This window comes from Dryobates pubescens, chromosome 10, assembly GCF_014839835.1.
Source record: "Dryobates pubescens isolate bDryPub1 chromosome 10, bDryPub1.pri, whole genome shotgun sequence".
Lineage (NCBI taxonomy): Eukaryota > Metazoa > Chordata > Aves > Piciformes > Picidae > Dryobates > Dryobates pubescens.
Window position 1 is genome coordinate 33,736,874 of NC_071621.1, and position 20,464 is coordinate 33,757,337.

General features: G+C 44.9%; 2 protein-coding genes, 1 long non-coding RNA gene and 8 other non-coding genes across 12 annotated transcripts in view; 10 read left to right on the forward strand and 1 right to left on the reverse strand.

Moving 5' to 3' along the window:
* The first annotated feature begins 2,007 nt into the window (after positions 1-2,007).
* On the forward strand, positions 2,008-4,693 carry TAF1D (TATA-box binding protein associated factor, RNA polymerase I subunit D). Its single transcript, XM_009906148.2, has 5 exons — positions 2,008-2,254; positions 2,357-2,816; positions 3,240-3,415; positions 4,115-4,172; positions 4,485-4,693. The coding sequence occupies exons 1-5, from the start codon at positions 2,016-2,018 to the stop codon at positions 4,578-4,580; spliced, it is 1,029 nt and encodes a 342-aa protein (XP_009904450.1). The 5' UTR covers positions 2,008-2,015; the 3' UTR covers positions 4,581-4,693.
* Positions 4,694-6,124: 1,431 nt separating this feature from the next.
* On the forward strand, positions 6,125-6,196 carry LOC128897507 (small nucleolar RNA SNORD5). Its single transcript, XR_008462427.1, has one exon. It is a non-coding gene; the product is annotated as a small nucleolar RNA SNORD5 (small nucleolar RNA).
* A 1,116-nt stretch (positions 6,197-7,312) lies between these two features.
* On the forward strand, positions 7,313-7,439 carry LOC128897506 (small nucleolar RNA SNORA40). Its single transcript, XR_008462426.1, has one exon. It is a non-coding gene; the product is annotated as a small nucleolar RNA SNORA40 (small nucleolar RNA).
* A 336-nt stretch (positions 7,440-7,775) lies between these two features.
* On the forward strand, positions 7,776-7,915 carry LOC128897499 (small nucleolar RNA SNORA8). The gene has a single exon (XR_008462419.1). It is a non-coding gene; the product is annotated as a small nucleolar RNA SNORA8 (small nucleolar RNA).
* A 105-nt stretch (positions 7,916-8,020) lies between these two features.
* On the forward strand, positions 8,021-12,724 carry LOC128897463 (uncharacterized). 2 transcript variants are annotated; one of them, XR_008462399.1, is made up of 6 exons: positions 8,021-8,077; positions 8,892-8,929; positions 9,273-9,336; positions 10,364-10,418; positions 11,324-11,388; positions 12,453-12,724. It is a non-coding gene; the product is annotated as an uncharacterized LOC128897463 (long non-coding RNA). The 2 variants fall into 2 exon arrangements; XR_008462398.1 differs by lacking the exons at positions 11,324-11,388; positions 12,453-12,724 and having other exon boundaries at positions 10,364-10,504.
* LOC128897500 (small nucleolar RNA SNORA1) lies at positions 8,284-8,415 on the forward strand. Its single transcript, XR_008462420.1, has one exon. It is a non-coding gene; the product is annotated as a small nucleolar RNA SNORA1 (small nucleolar RNA).
* Positions 9,078-9,148, forward strand: LOC128897497 (small nucleolar RNA Z40). The gene has a single exon (XR_008462417.1). It is a non-coding gene; the product is annotated as a small nucleolar RNA Z40 (small nucleolar RNA).
* Positions 10,183-10,313, forward strand: LOC128897503 (small nucleolar RNA SNORA18). The gene has a single exon (XR_008462423.1). It is a non-coding gene; the product is annotated as a small nucleolar RNA SNORA18 (small nucleolar RNA).
* Positions 11,083-11,221, forward strand: LOC128897498 (small nucleolar RNA SNORA8). Its single transcript, XR_008462418.1, has one exon. It is a non-coding gene; the product is annotated as a small nucleolar RNA SNORA8 (small nucleolar RNA).
* LOC128897502 (small nucleolar RNA SNORA32) lies at positions 12,056-12,175 on the forward strand. Its single transcript, XR_008462422.1, has one exon. It is a non-coding gene; the product is annotated as a small nucleolar RNA SNORA32 (small nucleolar RNA).
* A 943-nt stretch (positions 12,725-13,667) lies between the features above and the next one.
* CEP295 (centrosomal protein 295) overlaps positions 13,668-20,464 on the reverse strand; it is a 46,666-nt gene continuing 39,869 nt past the window's right edge. The window contains exons 23-28 of the mRNA XM_054164520.1: positions 19,681-19,851; positions 18,429-18,540; positions 16,575-16,775; positions 16,000-16,108; positions 14,698-14,797; positions 13,668-13,694 (exon numbers count right to left, since the gene is read on the reverse strand). Of these exons, the coding sequence (XP_054020495.1) occupies positions 13,668-13,694; positions 14,698-14,797; positions 16,000-16,108; positions 16,575-16,775; positions 18,429-18,540; positions 19,681-19,851 (720 nt within the window). The remainder of the gene's footprint in view (positions 13,695-14,697; positions 14,798-15,999; positions 16,109-16,574; positions 16,776-18,428; positions 18,541-19,680; positions 19,852-20,464) is intronic.

A 20,464-nucleotide genomic window follows, 5' to 3' on the forward strand; every position in this document is an offset into this window, starting at 1 on the left:
GCCCCAGCACACACAGCATGGCAGCGGCGAGCCGCCGGCTGCCACCCTCTTTCCCTCCCTTCCGTCAGCCCTTGCGCCTCTCGCGAGAGCCCAGCCCTACTTAAGCTCTCGGGCGGCCCTTTTCTGCCCTTTGTGCGCCGCCGGGGAGAAGCGGAGTGAGGTGTGGAGGGGGCGCTGGCTATCCGTCGCCATCCGCGGTTCTGGGGGGGTGGGAGCGAGGGGCCCGTGTGATGGGAGAGGAATCGCGGCGGCATCGAGCCGTGCCCGCTCGCCAGGGAGCCCGTCTGCGGGGAAGGGCCTGGGGCAGGCCGGTGGCTTGGCCTAGCCTTTCACGGTGCAGTTGTCCTCGGGCACTGTCTGCGTGGCCGCCGTTGTTGCGGGCCGCCTCGGGAGTGGTGCCGGTGGGGTGCGCTTGATCTGTGGTACCTGGGTGAGCGCCCACGTACAAAACGTCTGCTGTGGCAGCCGAGCTCGGCCGGCGTGGTAGGGCGAGCGGTGCCTCCAGCGACTTCCGACTTGAGATAAATGTTAGCGAGGTAATAGATGGCCCTTGAGGGAGGAGAGAAGTTTGTGTGAAATAATAGTTACATATTAGTTACTTTTTCTTCTTTTTTTCTTTCCTTAAGGGATCTGTGGTTCCACCGGTGAAGGGCAGAGCTGCAGAAGTGGCGGTGAGTGATGCTGAGCTGGTAACTGTAAGCCGCAGCCTGTGTAGCTGGTGTCGTTAATGTGTGCCTTCCTACTTGCATGTTCGGCTGCTCCGTTTCTGGGCCTGGGGTACACCCGTGCTAGCGCTGTGCCTGTGGTTAGTCCAGGGCATGGGTGCAGTTTGCCTTCAAAAAGTAACTTTCCTCACAACGAAGGGCAGAGCGGGCCCCTGTGCTGCTATTTTAAGGTCTTTTGTACCTCTAAGCCCGCATTTAATGCGTTTGGAATGAGATATTTTCTTCAAGGATGTAACGGGCTTGTGTCTGCTTTGGAACAGTTACATGATGCAAAGAGTCGTCTAAATGTAGACCGGTTAAAAATCCAGCACCGATACACGGCTGCGGCAGATGCATACTTTAGTTGCCTTTGCTCTGAGAACAACTTCGAGGTCACTGTAGCTGTATGGGTTAAAGGAATGCGTCTTCATCTTGTGAGCAATCCCAGACAATGGGAGATAACCCGAGGCCATGAATTCTGCTGTTGTCTCTTCAGATGCTAAATTGTGTAACTTACAGCAAGTGTGTAAACATTAATGGGCGTAAAGAAGGGTTTGCAAAATTAAAAAGCACAGCAAAATGAAAAAGAGAACATCTGCAGGGCTACTAAAGGGCTGGTAAAGAGGTAAAATTACATAGGAAGGCCCTTTTGCGTGGACTTGGGCAGCTGAAGGGGTGGATTGGATTGTCTGGTAGATTCAACCCAAAATCGAAACTTTATTTATGGGGCTAGTCTCCGTGTTGATTACTAACCAGTGAATAAAGGCGTTGATAAACTGTTCAAGGCAGGAGGCATTAGGTGTTGTGCAGCTAGGAACTGAACAGGGAAGCTGACGTTGTTTCTGGTGGTGACACTGTCCTGGATTACTTGAAAAAGAAAGTAAACCACAGTGAAGACTTAAAACTGCAGTATCCTTGAAAGTATGAGAAGCTTTTGGCTACATGGATGTTTATTTAAAGGAAAAATTACTGCTAGTAGGAAGAGGGTTAAAAACCATTCAGAATTCGTCTCTACAGGTTTCTAAACTGATGCAACTCTGAAGCTAGCCTTGCTTTAAGCAGGAGTTGGACCAAAAGAACTGTAAAAATCCTTTCTAACCTAAACTACGCTGTGAGTATCTTGAGATACCTCAAGCAGCTGCAAGTTTACCGTTAGTAGGTTTGCTTGTGGTTTATAGGAAAATCTGTTGGATTTTGCTCAAGATTCTTCACGTTTAGCCTGTCAGGTGAAGGGGGGGCAAGGCTCGTTACCTGGTGAACAGTTTGCTTCAGTTTCTTGTATTTTCATTGATTTTTAGGGCAAACTGAAACATGACTGATGCAGTTGAATCCCAGTCTTCTGACTCTGATTACCCTGATGCCCAAGAGCTAATCGGCAGTCAGCAGAAAGGCCCGCGCAAGGCACATACACGTGAAGCGAATGCACGGGTGGAGCGTTCGTGTTCAAGGCAGAAGAATGCTGCTGCTGAGGAGTCTTCAGCTGAGCCCAGCAGTATACACCAATCAGCTGCTTCAGCCGAAGTTTTGCTGGTCAGCAGTGATTCAGAAATGTGAGTTCTTGTCTGTAGTTCAGAATGATTCATAGGAAGAACCTGTGTCATATGTTATAGAAGTATACATGTTTTGAAAGCAAGTACTTTTCTCTTCTTCAGGGATCTCTCTGCTACTAGTGACAGTGAGTATCATCCTGAGTGCTACACTGCACCCTCGAAGCACAAAATGAGACTGCGGTCTTCAAGGCAACAAACAGAATCTGTTGCGGAAGTGTCTGACAGTGAAAGCTCTTCAGATTCGTCTCCGCCCCCTGCGGTGCAATCATCAGAAACTTCCCAGAAGCAGAAGTCAAAACTAAATGTGAAAGCCATTTTGGCCTATCACTTCAGAGGAAAGAAGTTTAGGGCTGCTGCACACCGCAAGTACAGGGTTAGCTCATGGAAGAAGAAGAAAAAGCATGAGAGGACACCTAGGGAGGCGCCTCTGGTGCGGCGACGGCTGACAGCCTCCCCTCAGGAACAGAGGAGAAGGCTTCTACACAGAGGCTTTCAATTCCCTTTTGTCCAAGAACATTATGGGAAGAAACACATTCCCTTAAAGATGGTTCTTGACTATGAGGTGAGTCTTCTATTTTGTGAGATAAGTGCAGTCATTTTTTAATTCAGTCTAAAATTGGTGAATTTAAACCGGCTACCTTGTGCTTCCATTTGATGTGCTCCAATGAAACAGTGAAACCCTTTTTACTTCTGCTAAAGAGGACTCTGGATGTTGTCTAGTTCCTTTAAGACAAAACTGGCTAAGATGGGATTGCCAGTGTAATATTACAGTTTAGTAGATGGTGGAGTCGCCATCACTGGAGGTTTTCAGGAGGAGACTTGATGGGGTGCTTGGTGCCGTGGGTTAGTTGTTTGGGTGGTGTTTGATTGGTTGATGGGTTGGACGCGATGATCTTGAAGGTCTCTCCCAACCTGGTTTATTCTATGTATAATGTTCCTTACACTGGTATTTTTAAGATCTCAACTGAGCTCTTTTTTTCTTCAGCAAGCAGCTGCCAAGGGGTATTTCCAGTACATTGAAATGCTTAAATATGAAGACCATCTTAAAAGAGCTTTAAAAACCCTTCAGGCCAGTGAAGACTTGGAAAAACAGTGCCTGTCAGTACGGAAACACAAATACTTAGATGATGAAGGTCCCATTTCCCCTATTCAGGAGACAAAGTAAGTTCATATTGATGTTTTACAATGGTATATAACTTAATCTCTCTCTCAACTAAAACAAAAACCTGTGTGTGTACAGGTAGATGCATGGCGCCCTGTAAAGACTAAAAGATACATATTATTTTGGTTTTTTTGAAGCATCATCTTAGATCTTTCTCTATGATCAAACAGTTCATTTAGTTGAAATCAAGGGATTGGTAAATCAGCAAGAATACTTAATGTTGTAGATGTACTCAACACCTTAAAGTTAGCCTAAGAAACAATGTAAAGGTACAAAGCTGTCTTTCGCCATCCCTGGAGGTGTTCCAAGAGGGGACTGGATGTGGCACTTGGTGCCATGGTTTAGTCATGAGGTCTGTGGTGACAGGTTGGAGTTGATGATCTTTGAGGTCTCTTCCAACCTTGGTCATTCTTCTCTTCACGTTATTAATCACTTACACTGCTAATTTAAGTGTGGCTTTGTTCTGATGCTGAGCACTGCTGCTGTCCTGACAGTGGTGTTAGTTCAGATGTAATTCTCTTGTCAGCAACTATTGTTTGACACCAACCTTAGGGAGCCAGTGGTCTTCGCTTACAACTGTAAGCTGTAGCACTTCTGTTTATAGTAAGAGGAGATAAGATGACATGGTAGAAATAATTTACACATTTTAGGCTACTACAGAAGTACAAAGCTCTATTTTGTTTTTTTTTGTATTACAGCAGTGATGATGACAACTTGAATTCTGATAATCCAGAACAATTTGATGCCAGAGTAGTGGTGAGTAAATATCCCTCAAGTTCAAAAACTCACCATTCTGTTGTGGGTTTCAAGAATTAGGAAATAATGTCTTGAATACTTAATGCTTGAGCTTGGATCCAGCATTCACTGCACAATGCCTGTGAATCTTGGTCTGTAATGTAGGTAGAAGTTGTTTAGAGAGTCTGCACTCTCCTCAGAAACAAGCTGGAATGCATAGGGATTCTGGAGTTCACTGCAGAGTTCTTGCAGTTTGCAAAGCTGCTGTCAAGATCTTGTCTGTTAAGTATTTCAGAAGCAGACTTGTGAATACTTGTCTTCTGTTTTTCTCAGGAGAACAGCTCTTTCATTATAAGCAGCAAAATTCCCAGCAAGAAAAAATCAAAACGTGCAAAATCAACTGAAGTGATTGAAATAGAAGATGATTGACTGTGCTGCTGAGAGCTCTGGGTTTCTGCAAGGCGTTTGCCTCTGAAGTGGCAGTGCTTGCTCTTCAGATACCCTTTGTCATGGCCTCTGTAGTTTAAAATACTGTAAAGACAGTGAGCTATCAACCAAGCAACTTCATTAGATTTGTTTTAAGGTGAGTATGTTGGGCTTGTCTGAGACCGCTACAAAACAAGTATAACCTGTGGCTTTGATAAGCTAAATGCCCTCTGTGCTGTCCTGTATCAAGTGTGTAACAGCCTTGGTTCAGTGGCTGGTGATCTTGCTGAAATGCTGGTGTGTGCTGCCTGACTTCAATGGATCATGGAATTTGTCATTAAAATAGGGAAACAGGATCCAAATACTGCATCATAGGAGCAGCACAGTATAGAGAAGGGCATGCACTTGCATGCACGTATGTGTGCAAGGCTAATTTGGATGTCTTTTCATAGCTGACTTTTTTGTGAGTGGCACTGGGGAGACTTTTTTGTCTTAAGGAAATGGAGGTTATGCTTTGAGTACCTTGAGAGTTAAGCAAGGGCTCAAGACAGACTTAAAGCTTGATGCAAATCAAGTGCAAACAGTGAAAATGGTGAAGTGGTTAGCTTGGATAAAAGCACATAGCAAAACATGGTTAATGCATTTGAAGGCTAATAAAATCTGTGTGATTCAAGTTGTTTGTTCAGAATTCTTCAGAAAACTAATTCTCTGCTCTTGAATCTAATACAATAATCTGAAGTTGAGTTGTCTTAAATGACTGCAGCAGCATAGTGAATCTTGCATTAAAGGATTTGTTTTTCCCTCTTGCGTTTTCTCTGTCCAGAATGGACTTTAATATGAACATTAGTAAGCAGAAGATGAAAGCTCGTTATAGTGGCAGTACTCAAGAAGTATTTCCTCAGTGCAAATTCCTTCCTCAAAGGTGCTTCTGGTAGTTGGAAGCATGACTAATGACTGTTTAGAAGGGTCTGAATATGGCTGATTCCTAGGTGGCACAGTCTTGGTAGCAGTAGAAATTAAAAATTGCTTTAAAAGTTTAATTTTAAATCAAGACTTTCAAAACCAAAGGGTGATCTGCATCACTCAAATACTCTTTAATTACCAAGTCACTGTCAGCAACAAACAGCTGCTCAGCAGGTCAGAGTAATCTGTGCTGAACAGGGGTGTTGTCAGAAAAAGACTTCATAGATACTGGTTTAATTTCCTTCAAAATGTAGTTGGGAGTCTAAGGAGATGTGCAGTAGGTGAGAGCAGGTCAAGTTGCATTCTTTGTATGCTTGAATTAAGGTCCTAAATCTTTGTAAAGGAAGTTTGGGTTTTTCCCAGTTGCAATTTGGTAGTTCTAGGGAGTAAGACTGCAAAAATTACTCTTCAGTAGTTGAAGATGACATCCAGTGCTGGTTCAAAATTAATGGCTAAATGTAACTCTTCCAGGCATCTACCTGAGAAATACTGTATGGCTTGAAAGACTCATCCTGGATCTAGGAGTGGGGTTCTTGATTGGTAAGGCGTAGTGAGGTGGTGTGTGGAGTCCTGCTCATTCTGCAGTTCATGTGATGAATTTTTCTGTTCAACTGCTGAGTGACTCAGAAATGAACTAAATTTCAATTCTGATTAGAACTGAATAAATACACATGAAAATCAGGCCTACTAGAACTGCTAAACTGCTGAAACCTAGCTTTTGTGCTTTAGAAATCTTCAGTTATTTGGCTATATCTCATCATCACTTTTTTTCCTTCTAGTTTGATGCTTTTCGAAGATGTACTGCTCAGATGTCTTGATATGCCAGGTAAGCTGTTACTTGCTTTGCAGTTATGCTTTCTTAAGGTAGCTTTTTTTGCTTCATTTCACAATGTTTTGAAAAGTGTTCCATGGTGCAGGTGAGTACATTACAGTGCTCCACACCTGTGTGAAGCTTCCAAGGTCTTGAGTGCAGTGCAACATCTTCTGTCAAGCATGACCAAAATGAGAGACTGTAGCCTCTGCTTGGATGAAAACTAAAGCTTTGGGTTCTTGAATACTTGTGTACTAACTGCAGCTGTTGTTAGTTTGTGTAGAAGTACTTTGTTTTCACTTGATACTGCTGGGCAACTTCAGTCTGTTTGATTTAGTGTGAATGCAGTCTCTTTGGAGATGGTGGAGAACTTCTGCACACTTAGTCTCCTGGTGGTACCCCACCCATATTTTCTGTAGCAGGGTGTATTGTGCAGCTGCAGCTTCATGTCCCTGTTGTAAAAGTTCATCTTAACGTGTGTCCCATGTAGGAAGTGTGCCCAGCAGAAAGAAGCTTGGTAGCCTTGCATGTGTACATTGCTTGAGCTGTGAAACTTGCTGCAGGATGTTATCAAGTTCACGTGGCTGCAGTCTGAGGAAATGGCATGGAAGACAGTGCCATGTAAGGATACTGGTTAGGAAACCATCTTTAAATTCAGCAGCCCTAAGCTCTAAACTGGGCAAGTAAGGAAACTTCAGAAACATGCTCAAGAGGACAGGATCAAGGAATCTGCTTTGGCTGTTGCTGCAGTAAAGGGCACTGGACAAAAAGGCAGTTTGACACAGTACATATGATACTGAACTGTGCTACACTTCCCTTACTCTATAACCAGAAAACAGTGGTGGAAGGTGACAGTTACTGTAAATATTTCATAGTCTGAGAAATGACTTTTGTGTACTGTTCAAACACTGTTTCAAAAACAGTGGGAAATAAGAGAGAAGCTGCTGCAGTCCTATGTTCCAGCACGTGTTCAGTTTTTGTCTGGTGCTGTAGACAAAAACCTGGAACCTGGTGCTTAGAAAAAGCCCTTCTTTTGCAACCCACAGCCGATGAACGTATTGGTTGTGTTACTTATATGAAGGGACAACACTTGCATGTATTCCAGCAGCATTTCATTCATGTGCTGGTCAATGTAGGGCATGAGCTTCACGTTGCAGTTTGCAGAAGTGTAGTTCAGTTCCTGATTTCTTTCCTGACTCTGCAGATGACCACATCAGCTCTACAGAGTGAGCAGCTCTAACTCCTGGAGTGTGGGATTTTTAAATGTTGTTTGTTGGCCTTCTGATGTACAAGTCTATTACTTGGACTTCTGTGGAACACAGCAGCAAAAGAGGTAAGCTCTGTGTTTCTTCTACACTCCAGTAGAAGAGTATTTGACTTCTTCAGAGAATTAGTGTTTACACAGGAATTTGTCAGACTAGTTGTGCACTGTATGGTATCTGCACCCAGCAGTGTCTTTCCTGCTGGGCTGTTCAAAAAGCAGTGCTACAGCATCTCAGCAGCTGGCATCGTTGGTTTGCCAGCAGATGTGCTGGTTAAACTTGGTATTTCTGTTGAAACAAGTAGACTGAAAAGTTCTTTTCTTGGGGAGCTTGTCAGATAAACATTGAACTGTAGAACTGTTGTGAGACGAAAGTATAGTTAAGTGAATGATCTTGTTCCAAATTATTTCTTAAAGGGGCATTCCTGTGACTTCTGGGACCCAGTGGGAAGCCTCTACTTGAGGGTAAGTGAGGAAGCAATTGTTTTTCCTAGGTGGAGGTACTTGGATTGCTAAAGCTCAGTTTATTAGTTTTTATTTAGTTGCCTTTTAGAAAGCAGTATTTTACTTTGAAGCTAAGCAGCTGATAGTAGCTAGTGGCATGTTTCTTTTAAAGTGAACTGGCTAGACTGCAGAAGCTGTTCTGCAGACAGTGGAAGAGCTGATTGTTATGCCTCGTTATTCAGCAGCTAGGCACAGCTCACTGTGTGTCTGAATTGAAGAACGTGGCTAGAGAACCAACAGGTTATGCTTTCCTCACTGCACACTTAGTTGCAGTGGTGACAATGAGGCCTGTAACAGATTCACTTAGTGGGACAGCTTTGCAAACAGTTCAGACTGCAGCTGCTGCTGAATGCCAAGGATGAGCTTGTGTTGATGTTCTTGAACTCTGCATCCTGCTTACTGAAGGAAGTGGAATTAGGTAGAGAAGAACACTTGTGCTTCTGCTTTCTTCTAGATGGTTTAGTAGAGCTTGTTTGTAAGCTTTCTTGGAGTGGCATGCCATACTTGTTTGAGGTGACTCCCTCAGCTGTACCTTCAAGGCTATGGTTCTCCACTTTCTTAAGCTGCAGGTAGGTTTTGTTGATAGTTGTGACAGACAGGGCCATGGCTCTGATTTCAGGAGAAATGCCTTGGTTTGGCATTAGCATTCAGACAGTGTAACTGCAGTGCAGCCTGCTTCCTGTTCAGTAGAAGAGTACCAAAGTCTTACTAAATTGCTGAAATACTGAAGAAACTTGGATCTACCACTCAGATACAACAATTTCCTTCCTTTTAGGAGGTCCCCATCGTAGTCCAGTTGGAACTAGCATCTTGGTAAGTTAATGTGACAAAGTGGTTTTTTAACCTTTACTTGTGGGTGAGCTGGTTATATTGCTGTGCTTTCTTACTGAGAAGATGCAGTGTTTTAGGAAACAGGAGCTTCATTTTCCCCCAGGGTTGAGGGCTGCTGTGAGAAAACAAACTGTCGTGATGATTGGCAAAATGTTCAACTGCTCTGAAGAGAGTGAGTGAGAATAGCCTTTCTGAACAAATGCACTACCTGGGTGTCTTTCCCATGTCACTTCATTCTGGGCAGCTGGGTATTGAACACTGAGAATAAGCTTGACTCTGGTTTGTATGCACACCTGTGTCAGTTCATGACCTTATTTTTTTTCAGGTGGTGTGTGTAATTAGAATGTGAGAAGAAATGCAGGATGGTGTTTCACAGAAGCCCCTCCTAGGTTAGTGTGATGTCTGAGGTTCTGCATAGTCCTTAATGATTTTGGCTTTGGTTTTCAGTGGCTGGAACTCTAAAAATCAGGCTTACAGACTTGTGGAGGGTTTTAGGGTCTTGTTTTGACTCTACATCACTGTTTTAATGTGGCTTTCACTCTGTTGAAGTGAAGACTTCATTTCAAGTTTGATTTGTCCAATTCATACAAATCTGTCAAAAAGGAGGCTATCAGCTTAAACTGATAGCTTTGCTTCTACAAGCAACTCGTACTCAGAATTTTCTCTCTAACTTTCTTGCTGAGCCTAATTTTGTACTTAAAAGGCAAACAACAAAGGGAAGGTTGTAGCCAGGAGGGGGCTGGTCTCCTCTTCTCCCAGCCAACCAGCACCAGAACAAGAGGACACAGTCTCAGGCTGCACCAGGGGAGGTTTAGGCTGGAGGTTAGGAGGAAGTTCTACACAGAGAGTGATTGGCCACTGGAATGGGCTGCCCAGGGAGGTGGTGGAGTCACTATCACTGGAGGTGTTCAGGAAGAGACTTGATAGGGTGCTTGGTTGCATGGTTTAGTTGATTAGGTGGTTGGGTGATAGGTTGGGACATGATGATCTTGAGGGTCTCTTCCAACCTGGTTTATTCTATTCTAATGAGGAAACATTAACTTCCAACATAAAACTTGTTGCTAATATGAAGGAATTGGTTTCTTTGTCTTACCCAAAAGTTAGTGTATCATTTAACCTTCTTCCTTCCCCCAAAAGCCCTTAAACAAGTTGTAAAGATAATTGGTAGGATGTCTAGAAGGGACCTTTCCGGGCTGCTTGATGTTTGTGTTGTGCTAGTTGATGGCACCGGAGTTGCTGAGGTCTATCCCGATAGGATCTCCTCCGTAGGTTCGTGTCGTTGGAAACGCCTCACAGAATAAACTTGCGGTTTCGCTTACCCACTCAACTACCTGTTAGCTCTGTGGGATAAAGCTGCAAGACAGATCTTGATGTAGCATCCTAGGAGCTGTATTAATGCAGTATGTTCTCCTGCAGGCACAGAATTACGCTTTTGATACAGATGAAAGTGGTGCTCACGTGGAAAACCTTGGTAAGAGTCGAAAGCTGGTGTGTTCTGGGACTTCAGGTGTAACCAACCTGTCAAAGGAGCTAAACTTACTTGTCAGCCAGGTGTTTCTCTAGCTACCTGATTCCTAACAGCTCCTTGTGGTTTGAGTTTTCCAGATGGCTTGAAACAGTATTTCCATTTTATCTCAACCTACCACAGGAGTGATGGTTTTTCTTTGTTTTGGTGGCTGTAGCTAAGAGACAGCACTGTGGTGTTTGAAGCTATTGTAAACATGCTGCATTGTTGTTCTGTGTCCAGAGATGCTCGATAACCATACTGAGCAGCAGTATTGGGTTAAATCTTACATTTGGGGTTTTAAAGAGGCAATTTTTTAATAGCTCAGCCACTTTACTACTATGCAATTACATTTCCTGATATTCTGTTCTAAAGAATGCAGAGCTTAAAGTAAACCAAGGTAAATGTACTGGAATTAAGTGTAATTCCTTTATGGAGATCTTTAGTGGTAGGAATACATAAAAACTTGGAGTGCTGAAGCTGCTGTTCTCATTAGGTGAAATTGATGGAGTCTGTTTTCCCTCATAGCTGCAGTGGTACCTTTTGTGAAATAAGAGTATCTTGCTGCAGCTTAGCATCAGGCACCAAGGGCTGCATACAAAAAGCTTGAATGAGGATCTCCTGCAGCTCTTGCACTGTGTGGTATCTGCACCCAGCAGCATTCTCCTGATGGGATGTTCATAAAACAGTGCTACAGTAGTTCAGCGTTTGGCATCGTTGGTTTTCTTTCTGCTGTGTCTGTTAAACCTGGTATTTTTGCTGATACAGTTTGTCCTCTGGGCATCTGAGTCAACATACAGCTCTCGTGTCCCAGCATGAGAACTGGGTGCTGGGCTCTGGAACTCAGTATGTGGTGTGTTTTTTCTGCACAGGTGCTTTAGGACACAGAACAAAGCGAACTTTGTGTTAAAAGCCACGGAAAATAACGATCTGACAGGTGAGCACTGAACGACTAGGCAGTTCAGAGGGTTTCACACAGCTTCAGAGGTTTGTGTGTTAACTTGGTGTGACTCCAGAACACTGAAACTTCAGTGAACTGTTAGAAAAGTATAGAAATAGTTTTGCAGTAGCAGGCTGCTGGACAGTGATCGCCCCAGAGTTTGAGCGTCAGAGGTTGCTTTCTGTGAGTCATTCCTGTGCGCATGTCAGTTGCACAGCAGTTCGTCATACTGGCTTCGGCATCAAGGCTGCTACTGGTTGACAGGAGTCATGGAATCATAGACTCAACCAGGTTGGAAAAGACCTCAGAGATCAAGTCCAACTTATCACCCAACACCTCATGACTAACTAAACCATGGCTTCAAGTGCCACCTCCAATCCTTTCTTGAACACCTCCAGGGACAGTGACTCCACCACCTCCCTGGGCAGCACGTCCCAATGGCCAATTACTCTTTCTGGGAAGGACATTCTCCTCACCTCCACACTAAACTTCCCCTGGTGCAGTTTGAGACTGTCCTTTTGTACTGAGAGTTTCTAACATGTTGTAGGCTTGTTGGTGTAGACAGCTTGGCAGGACTGATTGGTCCTTATCAGGAAAGGATAGAAAATGTGAATATTTATACCAGTCACAGACTTAAGTTCATGGTAACAGCAGTGGGAGTACCTGGTCATTACCAAGGCTGCTAGGATGTTGTTCCTAGTGAGTTGTGGACATGGCCATAAAGCAAGTCCATTAGATTCTTGAATTGCCACATAATGTGGCACCGAGTCTGATGGAATAAAGCTTTAGATTGGAGAGAGAATGCTCCCTTCTGCTGTGGAGAAAAGAGCAGGTTCCTGCCAAGGGAGGTGTGTGTGGCTGTCATTGGGTAGCTCCAGCACTTCTTCTATAAAGTAACAGAAGTTCTAGTTAGAACCTTAGTAACTTGGCCAACGGAAGCTGTTGATGAGAGGAGGGTGGTAGTGCACACGGGGGAAAATGGGAGTAAAAAAGGCTGCTCCTTACAGTGGGCACCAACTTCACTCTTGTACACTAACCAAATCTGACTCTCTAACCTATAGTATCTGCTACCAACCTGCTGCATGTCAGAGGATGAGAACCACCCAAGTGCCACCAAAGCAAGTCTGAAGGTAAGAGTGTTCAGCAACATGGCTGGTACTGAAACTGGTCACTTCAAAGAGGGTTTGCATGGGTGAAAAACCATCAGCTCTTAACGCGGTGACCGCACATTGAAATCCTCTGCAGGATGCCGCAGCCACTTGGTGTGTGCTGTGGTCTATTGACGAGGAGATACAGCTTACAGAGTGAGGCCCACTGCGGGGGGAGAGGATGTTTAGCTCTACTGCCCTTGGGTTCTGAGGTGCTGATGGAGGTTTCATTATAAAACCAGTTGACTCTGGCAGCACAGAAAGCTGGAGAGCAACAGGTTGATGGAGTTGAGGCACGGTCTTGCAACTTGATTGCCGCTGCTTTTTCACTTGGTAGTGCAATGCATCCTGGAGGTGCATGAAAGTGTTTGGTAATCCTGGGAAAAACAGGTGGGGAGAAGGGCAGAGTGGGAATTTTCTGGACATGGTGAGTAGTTACAGGAATTGTGACACTTGGGAATTGCCCTTGAACAGTTTGGTAAGGGGAGTATGCACACATTCCACGTGCTGCTGCTTCTATACCAGCTCTGTCCTGATGTGACATCGCTGTAGCCTAGGGAGGCAACAGATGACTTCCTTTGTTGAGTACAAGTGCTAATAGCTGTTTTTCCTCTGTCAGGTCCTGGTGCCCCTGCTGCTGGTCTGCTGCCTAGAACTACACAGCTCTTCCAATAAACTACTCTAGCTACTCTGTCTTGAAGTAATTTAGAATTCAATACTGCAGCTTCCCTTACTGCTTTGTGAATTGAAATAGTGCAGCTTCTTTGGGAGCCTTTGTCCTTACCCTTTCACTGTTCAGTCTGGAGAAGAGAAGGCTCTGAGGAGACCTTCCAGTATCAAGAAAGCTGGGGAGGGACTTGGTAGGGTGTCAGGGAGGGATAGGACTAGGGGGGGTGGAAGCCTCATCCCTGGAGGATTTTAGGGCCAGTCTGGATGTGGCTCTGGACAACCTGCTCTGGAATGCTTGGGAGTTAGATGATTTTTGAGGTCCCTTCTAACCCTAACACTAGTATAATGCTGTGAGAGACACTACATTCTCACCTTTGCATTGCAGAAAGCTCTTCCTCACATAAGTCCACAGTATGAGAAGCTGGCTTTGTCTTCTGCTCAATGAATGGCTTCAGATGGCTACAGTCCATGCAACTCTACCACACGCTGTAGAAAAACAGCGAGGTGGAGCTCAGGAATCTTAGACAGAAAAACTACACTGGAAGTAAGAGCAGTATAAAGCTTTTCTTTACTTCATACCTTAAGGTACTTTAAGTACATCTTGAATGCAGGAAAGCCAGGCTTTCCTCTTTTCACTTACACTATACACTGTAGAGGTATTCTTAAAAGAAGCTTTTATTTGAAACCATTGTATACACATTTAAAGAGTTGTGTGATCTCCCTTCAGCAATACTGCACATGCAGAAAGGCTTTTCACTGTCAGTCCACTTAGCCTAAGGCAAACCATGTACACTTGTGTTGAGCTGCTGTAGTGGTCTCTGGAACAGGAGGGTCCTACCCAGGTTTTGTTAGCACTTCCCCATCTTAAAGCTAAGGATGCCCAGTGGCTCCACAACTTCATGAAGTCCTTGCTCCCAGTCATGGTGCTTTCCAAGTCCTCTTGGCCCGTAGCTTATCCAGCACTTTCTGCAAATACAACAAACCATGAGCTACCCTAGCACAGCTCAAGTGCCTGCTGACAGCAGCCTAGCTGAAGGGTGCCCAACTGAGACACTGCTGCTGTGTAACCTGAGCATCAGTAATAGTGCAAGTCTGGACAGGAGGCAGGGAGTTCAGGTACTGTTTACTGTTCCAAAAAGCTGACAGATCTCAGGGCCAAGGTGTGCTGATCTAGCTTCTGTAAAGCAAGTGATTTATTCTACCTGAAGACAGACAAGAGGCAGGCCCCACTAGCAGTCCTGACCTGTTTGGATTAGCAAGCACAGTGTCTGGTTACACCCAGCCCCCAGGTGGACAAAGAAAATCCAGCCTAAAGCAGAGAATTTCAGCTCAGTTGTACTGTTGACAAGGAAATTCTCCTGTGGGACATACCACCACTTAAAATCCAGACTGGTTTGATAGTCTCTTAACACCACAAAACTGTTTCGGTCTGAGTAGAAGCTTGGTGAAATCAGACCCAAGGTAAGAGGACAGCACAGCAGACTATTACCTTCTGAAACTCTTTAGCCTTTTCTCTGTTTCTGGCATAAGTTTCCTGTCTTGTTTTCTCTTCCTTTCTGGTTTTCACTTCTGCAAGTTGATTACAAACTCTGTCAAAACAGAGGGGGGGGGGTGGAAAAAGCAACAGTAAGAAAGTGGCAAAGCTGGAAGAAGCCTCAACTGCTAGAAATGACAAAGGGGTATTTTGAGGCAGGTCTCCAGTGATCAAAAATCACTTCAAATTGCTCTGGCTACATCCAACAGAGATGCTGCTCAGGAGCTGTACCTGCTGCACACCACCAAGCACCCATTGCTTCAGATTGGAGCTGCTTTCTTGCATGAACTGGCACAGCTGCCTCCACACAATGAAATGAGCAGGCTGCCAGTCAGGTCTTGCTGCCAGCTCCCCAACAGGCACTTGTGGGAAACACTTGGCTCCTCTCTCCTAACTCTTGTGTGTGAAGCAGTACTGTGTCCAACTGGGAAATGACAAACTGACTGACTGGTAGCTTTCATAAGACACTGATTTTAGAATCAGTAAAGGTTGGAAAAGACCTCAGATACCATCAAGTCCAACCTATCACCCAACAACTCATGACTACCAAACCATGGCCTGAAGGGCTATGTCCAATCCCCTCTTGAACTCCTCCAGGGATGGTGACTCCACCACCTCCCTGGGCAGCACATTCCAATGGCCAATTACTCTTTCTGGGAAGAACTTTCTCCTCACCTCAAGCCTAAACTTCCCTTGGCACAGCTTGAGACTGTGTCTTCTTGTTCTGGTGCTGGTTGCCTGGGAGAGGAGACCAACCCCCACCTAGCTATACCCTCCCTTCAGGTAGTTGTAGAGAGTGATAAGGTCACCCCTGAGTCTCCTCCAGGCTAAGCAACCCCAGCACCCTCAGCCTCTCCTCACACGGCTGTGCTCCAGACCCCTCCCCAGCCTTGTTGCCCTTCTGTGGACACATTCAAGTGTTTCAATATCTTTCTTAAACTGAGGGGCCCAGAACTGGACACAGGACTCAAGGTGTGGCCTAAGCAGTGCTGAGTACAGGGGCACAATGACTTCCCTGCTCCTGCTGGCCACACTGTTCCTGATGCAGGCCAGGATGCCATTGGTCTTCTTGTCTACCTGGGCACACTGCTGGCTCATGTTCAGCCTACTGTCAACCAGTACCCCCAGGTCCCTCTCTGCCTGGCTGCTCTCCAGGCACTCTGACCCCAGCCTGTAGCACTGCATGGGGTTGCTGTGGCCAAAGTGCAGCAACTACATTTTTAACCCAAGCTCGTCCCACTTGTGTTCATGCAGTACCTTGAGGTATGCTGGTGCTTTTCAGTTTCTCCAGACTTCCTGCCCTCTGGAGAAGACACTTTCACCACTTCTACTTTCTTCAACTGATTGGCAACTGCACCCTTTTCCCCTTAAAAAAAGGAAGAGCAAAAGCCCATCACACCTTACATGCAAAGCTCTACTCCAGCTCACTCAGCAGCATGAGTGGTTTGCAAAGATTTCTAACTGATGTCAGAAGAAAGAATCTAAGAGAACTGACACAATGGAGATGACATCATGTTGGAGAGTCAATCCTCACTCCTTGGGCTGCTTCCTAGACTTCAAGCAAGCCTGGCTTCTCCACAGCCAGCTTCCAGCTCCACATGAGATGCATCAGCTCCCTGCATCCCTGAGAACTAAAGAATATCCCAGTCTGCTACAGCAAAGATGCAGTGAACATGAAATCTCTTCTTTGACATAAAACAGCAACTACAAGGATCCCTAACTGTGGTGGGTTGAAGTTTCGCCCCCCAGCATTAGCTTTGCCAGACCAACTCAGTTAGGAGCAAATGAAGCTAACCACACTAATGCCATGTCTTGTGCCCAGATAAACCTACCAGGGATAAGAACAGCCTCCTTTGGCCTGTTTGATGTCTCAGACTTCCCTCTTTGAAACTGCCTGGCTTCTGGCTGGTTTTCTCTCTCTCTGTTTTTAATTCCTTCAACTCTTTTCAGAGATTTCTGGATGAAATTCTTCTTTCTTTCCAAAAAAGCTGCTTGCAGGCTTCCAGGTGTAGCTGCAAACTCCAGCAGCATCACTGAAAGGAAACACAGAGAGAGTGTTTCTCACTTGCAGCAGTGGAAGTCAGGCTTGTCAGTGCACTCTCCCAAAATGCCAAGCTGCTGACTTCTGCAGCCAAGAGTGACACTGGGCAAGGAGGGAGCTCACAAGACAAGCAGCAGTTCAGACCTGTGGCTCTAACAGCTGTACACAGGGCTGTCATGACACACACCATGATATATGCTGCATTGAAAGCACCTCTGTGCCTCAAAACACAAAGGCATGAGAAGTCCCTGACATGGTGAGGTTCTGTCACTTCCTGTCTTTCATGTTACTGATGTTCATCTTTGTGGGGGGTTGAATTTCCCCCAGCATTAACTTCAGCCAGACTAACTCACTCAGAAGCAAATGAAGCTGTGTTTACAAGCAAAAACTACACTCTGCAATGGAATGCAATGAATGTGTACAAAATATACAGGAGCTACAGTATTATACAGGTATTTACAGTTAGCAGATAACACAAAATCCTCCCTGGTCAGAGACCAGGGAAGCTGCTCCACTGCCCTCCCCCAAACCTCTCAGACCCCCTGTACCGAGAGAGACAGCTGGAGAGAAAGCAGTGTTAGTCAAGGTCAGCCAGAAGGGTTATCTTCTCCCAGGCAAAGCAGAACAGCCAAGATCAGAGGAGAAGACACAAGGAATGAAAAGGGAAGTGAAATGTGAAGAATTGTTATGATACAGCTTCTCTTATCCCAGACATTTATCCAATTAATTTGTATAGAATAGAATAGAGTAGAATAAGCCAGGTTGGAAGAGACCTTCAAGATCATCGTGTCCAACCTATCAACCAATTCAACACCACCTAAACAACTAACCCATGGCACCAAGCACCCCATCAAGTCTCCTCCTGAACGCCTCCAATGACAGTGACTCCACCACCTCCCCATCCCATAACCTTTTGTTTTCCTTTTTACACCCATCAGCAATCTATTTATACTTTTCTACTTTTCTGCTCAAGCTCTGCAGCTAAATTTTCAAGGCATAGCCTAAAACTCCCACAATCTTGGACAGCAAAGTATTGCAGCGTTTCACTGATGTTCCACATGATCATCAGATGGAAAACAAAGAAAGAAAAAAGGCTCCTTGGCTACAGAGATTGAGGCCCAACAGGAAATTCTTCCCAGCAAGAGAGACTGGCCATTGGAATGTGCTGCCCAGGGAGCTGGTGGAGTCACCATCACTGGAGGTGTTTAAAAAGAGACTGGATGAAGCACTTGGTGCCATGGTTTAGTTGATTAGATGGTGTTGGGTGATAGGTTGGACTTGATGATCTCAAAGGTCTTTTCCAACCTGGTTAATCCTGTATCCCTGTAAAGAGAGAACTACAACATGACAAACACCACCACCAAGTTTTTCACAATTAAGTAGCTAGCACACAACCCCCCATGGCATTGTAAATAAGAACTCCCATGAAAGTCAGCTCAGCGCAGAAAGAGACAAGCCAATGCTTCTTCAAGACAGATTAAACCTGGGCCACACTACTCCAAGCCAAAGCTGAACAGCAAGATGCACTTGCCTAAGCAAAAGCAGCACCTTGTTTTCCAAAGGAGAGGAGGATTTCATCACTGATTTTAATGCTATAAAGACTTTCTCTCTTAACTTCAGCATTTTGAAGCTATACAATAACTACCTGCAGTCTGATGTGTTGGGAAGGGACTGGCACTCTGGGCTGTGGAAGAACCGTCAGGCCTTACAAGCACTGAGTCACCTGCATCTGGAACTAGTGGTGAAAATTCTTGCTCCTGTTTTAAAAGGAATCAGTGATTGAAAATGCTTAAAATATACCACAAATGAAAGTGAAGTGGTAGTGCTGCCCACCAGCATAGAGCCAAAGACATTACCTGCCTTTACAGAGCTGCAATAAAAATATCAGAACTGAATCTTGGTACTAAGTATTAAAATTCTACTTCCTAAAACCACCCTAAACTTAAGTAAAAATCCATTAAAGATCAGATTTCCCTTGCATGTTCATAATACAGGGCTGCAACACTTCATCTCACTAGATGTGGGGGTTTTTTCCCTCTTCTCTTTCTGTAGCTCTCCTCCATCACCCTTTCATTCCTCTGTCTTCTTTCCCCATTCTCAGCTGGAAGGCAACACCCACTGCAGAAGTACAGCCTCCAGCTGCCAGCCTCTGCCTTACCCCCACCTCCATTGCTTTATAAAGATCCATCCTTAGGCACATTTAAGATCTTCTCTAGATGCCTCCTGCAACTGAAACATGACTTCATCCAGTCTCTAATCTACTGATCTAACACACACACATTACTTGGTTCTACATTACTGCTTCAGCACACGAACTACTCTCTCATTACAAACCAGTCCCTCTACAATTTACAGCCTTTGCTTTATATAAGCAACGAGCAAGAAGCGTACAGCATACCACAGGCACATTAAGCATGGCAGTATGACAAGCTGATCACACTTTCCCCCATAAACCTCATCCTGCTGTGAGGACCTAGCATAAATCCATTCCCTAGGTTGGGCTGGTTTTATCCTGTTTAGCTTGTAGCTTTTTTTGCCTCACCCTATCCTCACATTCAAGTCTTCAACTGAAAGGCTACAATTTAGTCTTGCAAGAACCAGTGAGATGATTCTGTTTCCCAGCAGAAGTCTTCCCAAACTCTCATATACATTGGCAGGACTACTGTGGTGGTTAATGCTGGGGTGGAAACTTCAACCCACCACAACTAGGCAGTGATTTTGTGGAATAGCCCACATTTAAGTCTGTTCAGAGAAGTAACATCAGCCAGGATATTAAAACAATTACTAGGCTTGGGTGGTCCTCACAGTCTCTTGTTCTGCAACAGTGGATTAACTACAAGAGTGAGGCCACTCCGTGTCATCAGACTGAATGAAAAGTATATTAGGTAAAGACTCACCTTAGTAAAAATATTAAGCTCAGACTGATCCACATGTGCTGGGTTACTGATTTTATCCTTCTTTTTCTCTTGGTTAGTGTGTTCAATGTCTGACTCTGCAATACTGACATCATTTGAGCTCATCAGAGTGAGCTCAGGTTCTTCCATAATACCATGCCCTGACTCGGTCTCCTTCAAAATAAAATTACAGAAGACATCAGTGTGACATAGAGCTAAAAGCAAAAGCAAATAAATCACTACTTCATAGAATCAATAAGGTTGGAAAAGACCTCAGAGATCATCAAAGCCAACCTATCACCCAATACCTTAGGACTACTAAACTATGGCTTCAAGTGCCACATCCAGTCCCCTCGTGAACACCTCCAGGGACGGTGACTCCACCACCTCCCTGGGCAGCACATTCCAATGACCAATCTCTCTTTCTGTGAAGAACTCCTTCCTAACATTCAGCCTGAACTTCCCCTGGCACAGCTTGAGACTGTGTCCTCTTGTTCTGGTGCTGGTTACCTAAGAGAAGAGACCAACCCCTTCCTGGCTACAACCTCCCTTCAGTTAGTTGTAGAGAGCAAGAAGGTCTCCCCTGATTCTCTTCTTCTCCAGGCTAAGCAACCCCAGCTCCCTCAGCCTCTCCTCACAGGGCTGTGCTCCAGACCTCTCCCCAGCCTCGTTGCCCTTCTCTGGACACATTCAAGTGTTTCAATATCTTTCTTAAACTGAGGGGCCCAGAATTGGACACAGGACTCAAGGTGTGGCCTAAGCAGTGCTGAGTCCAGGGGCACAATGA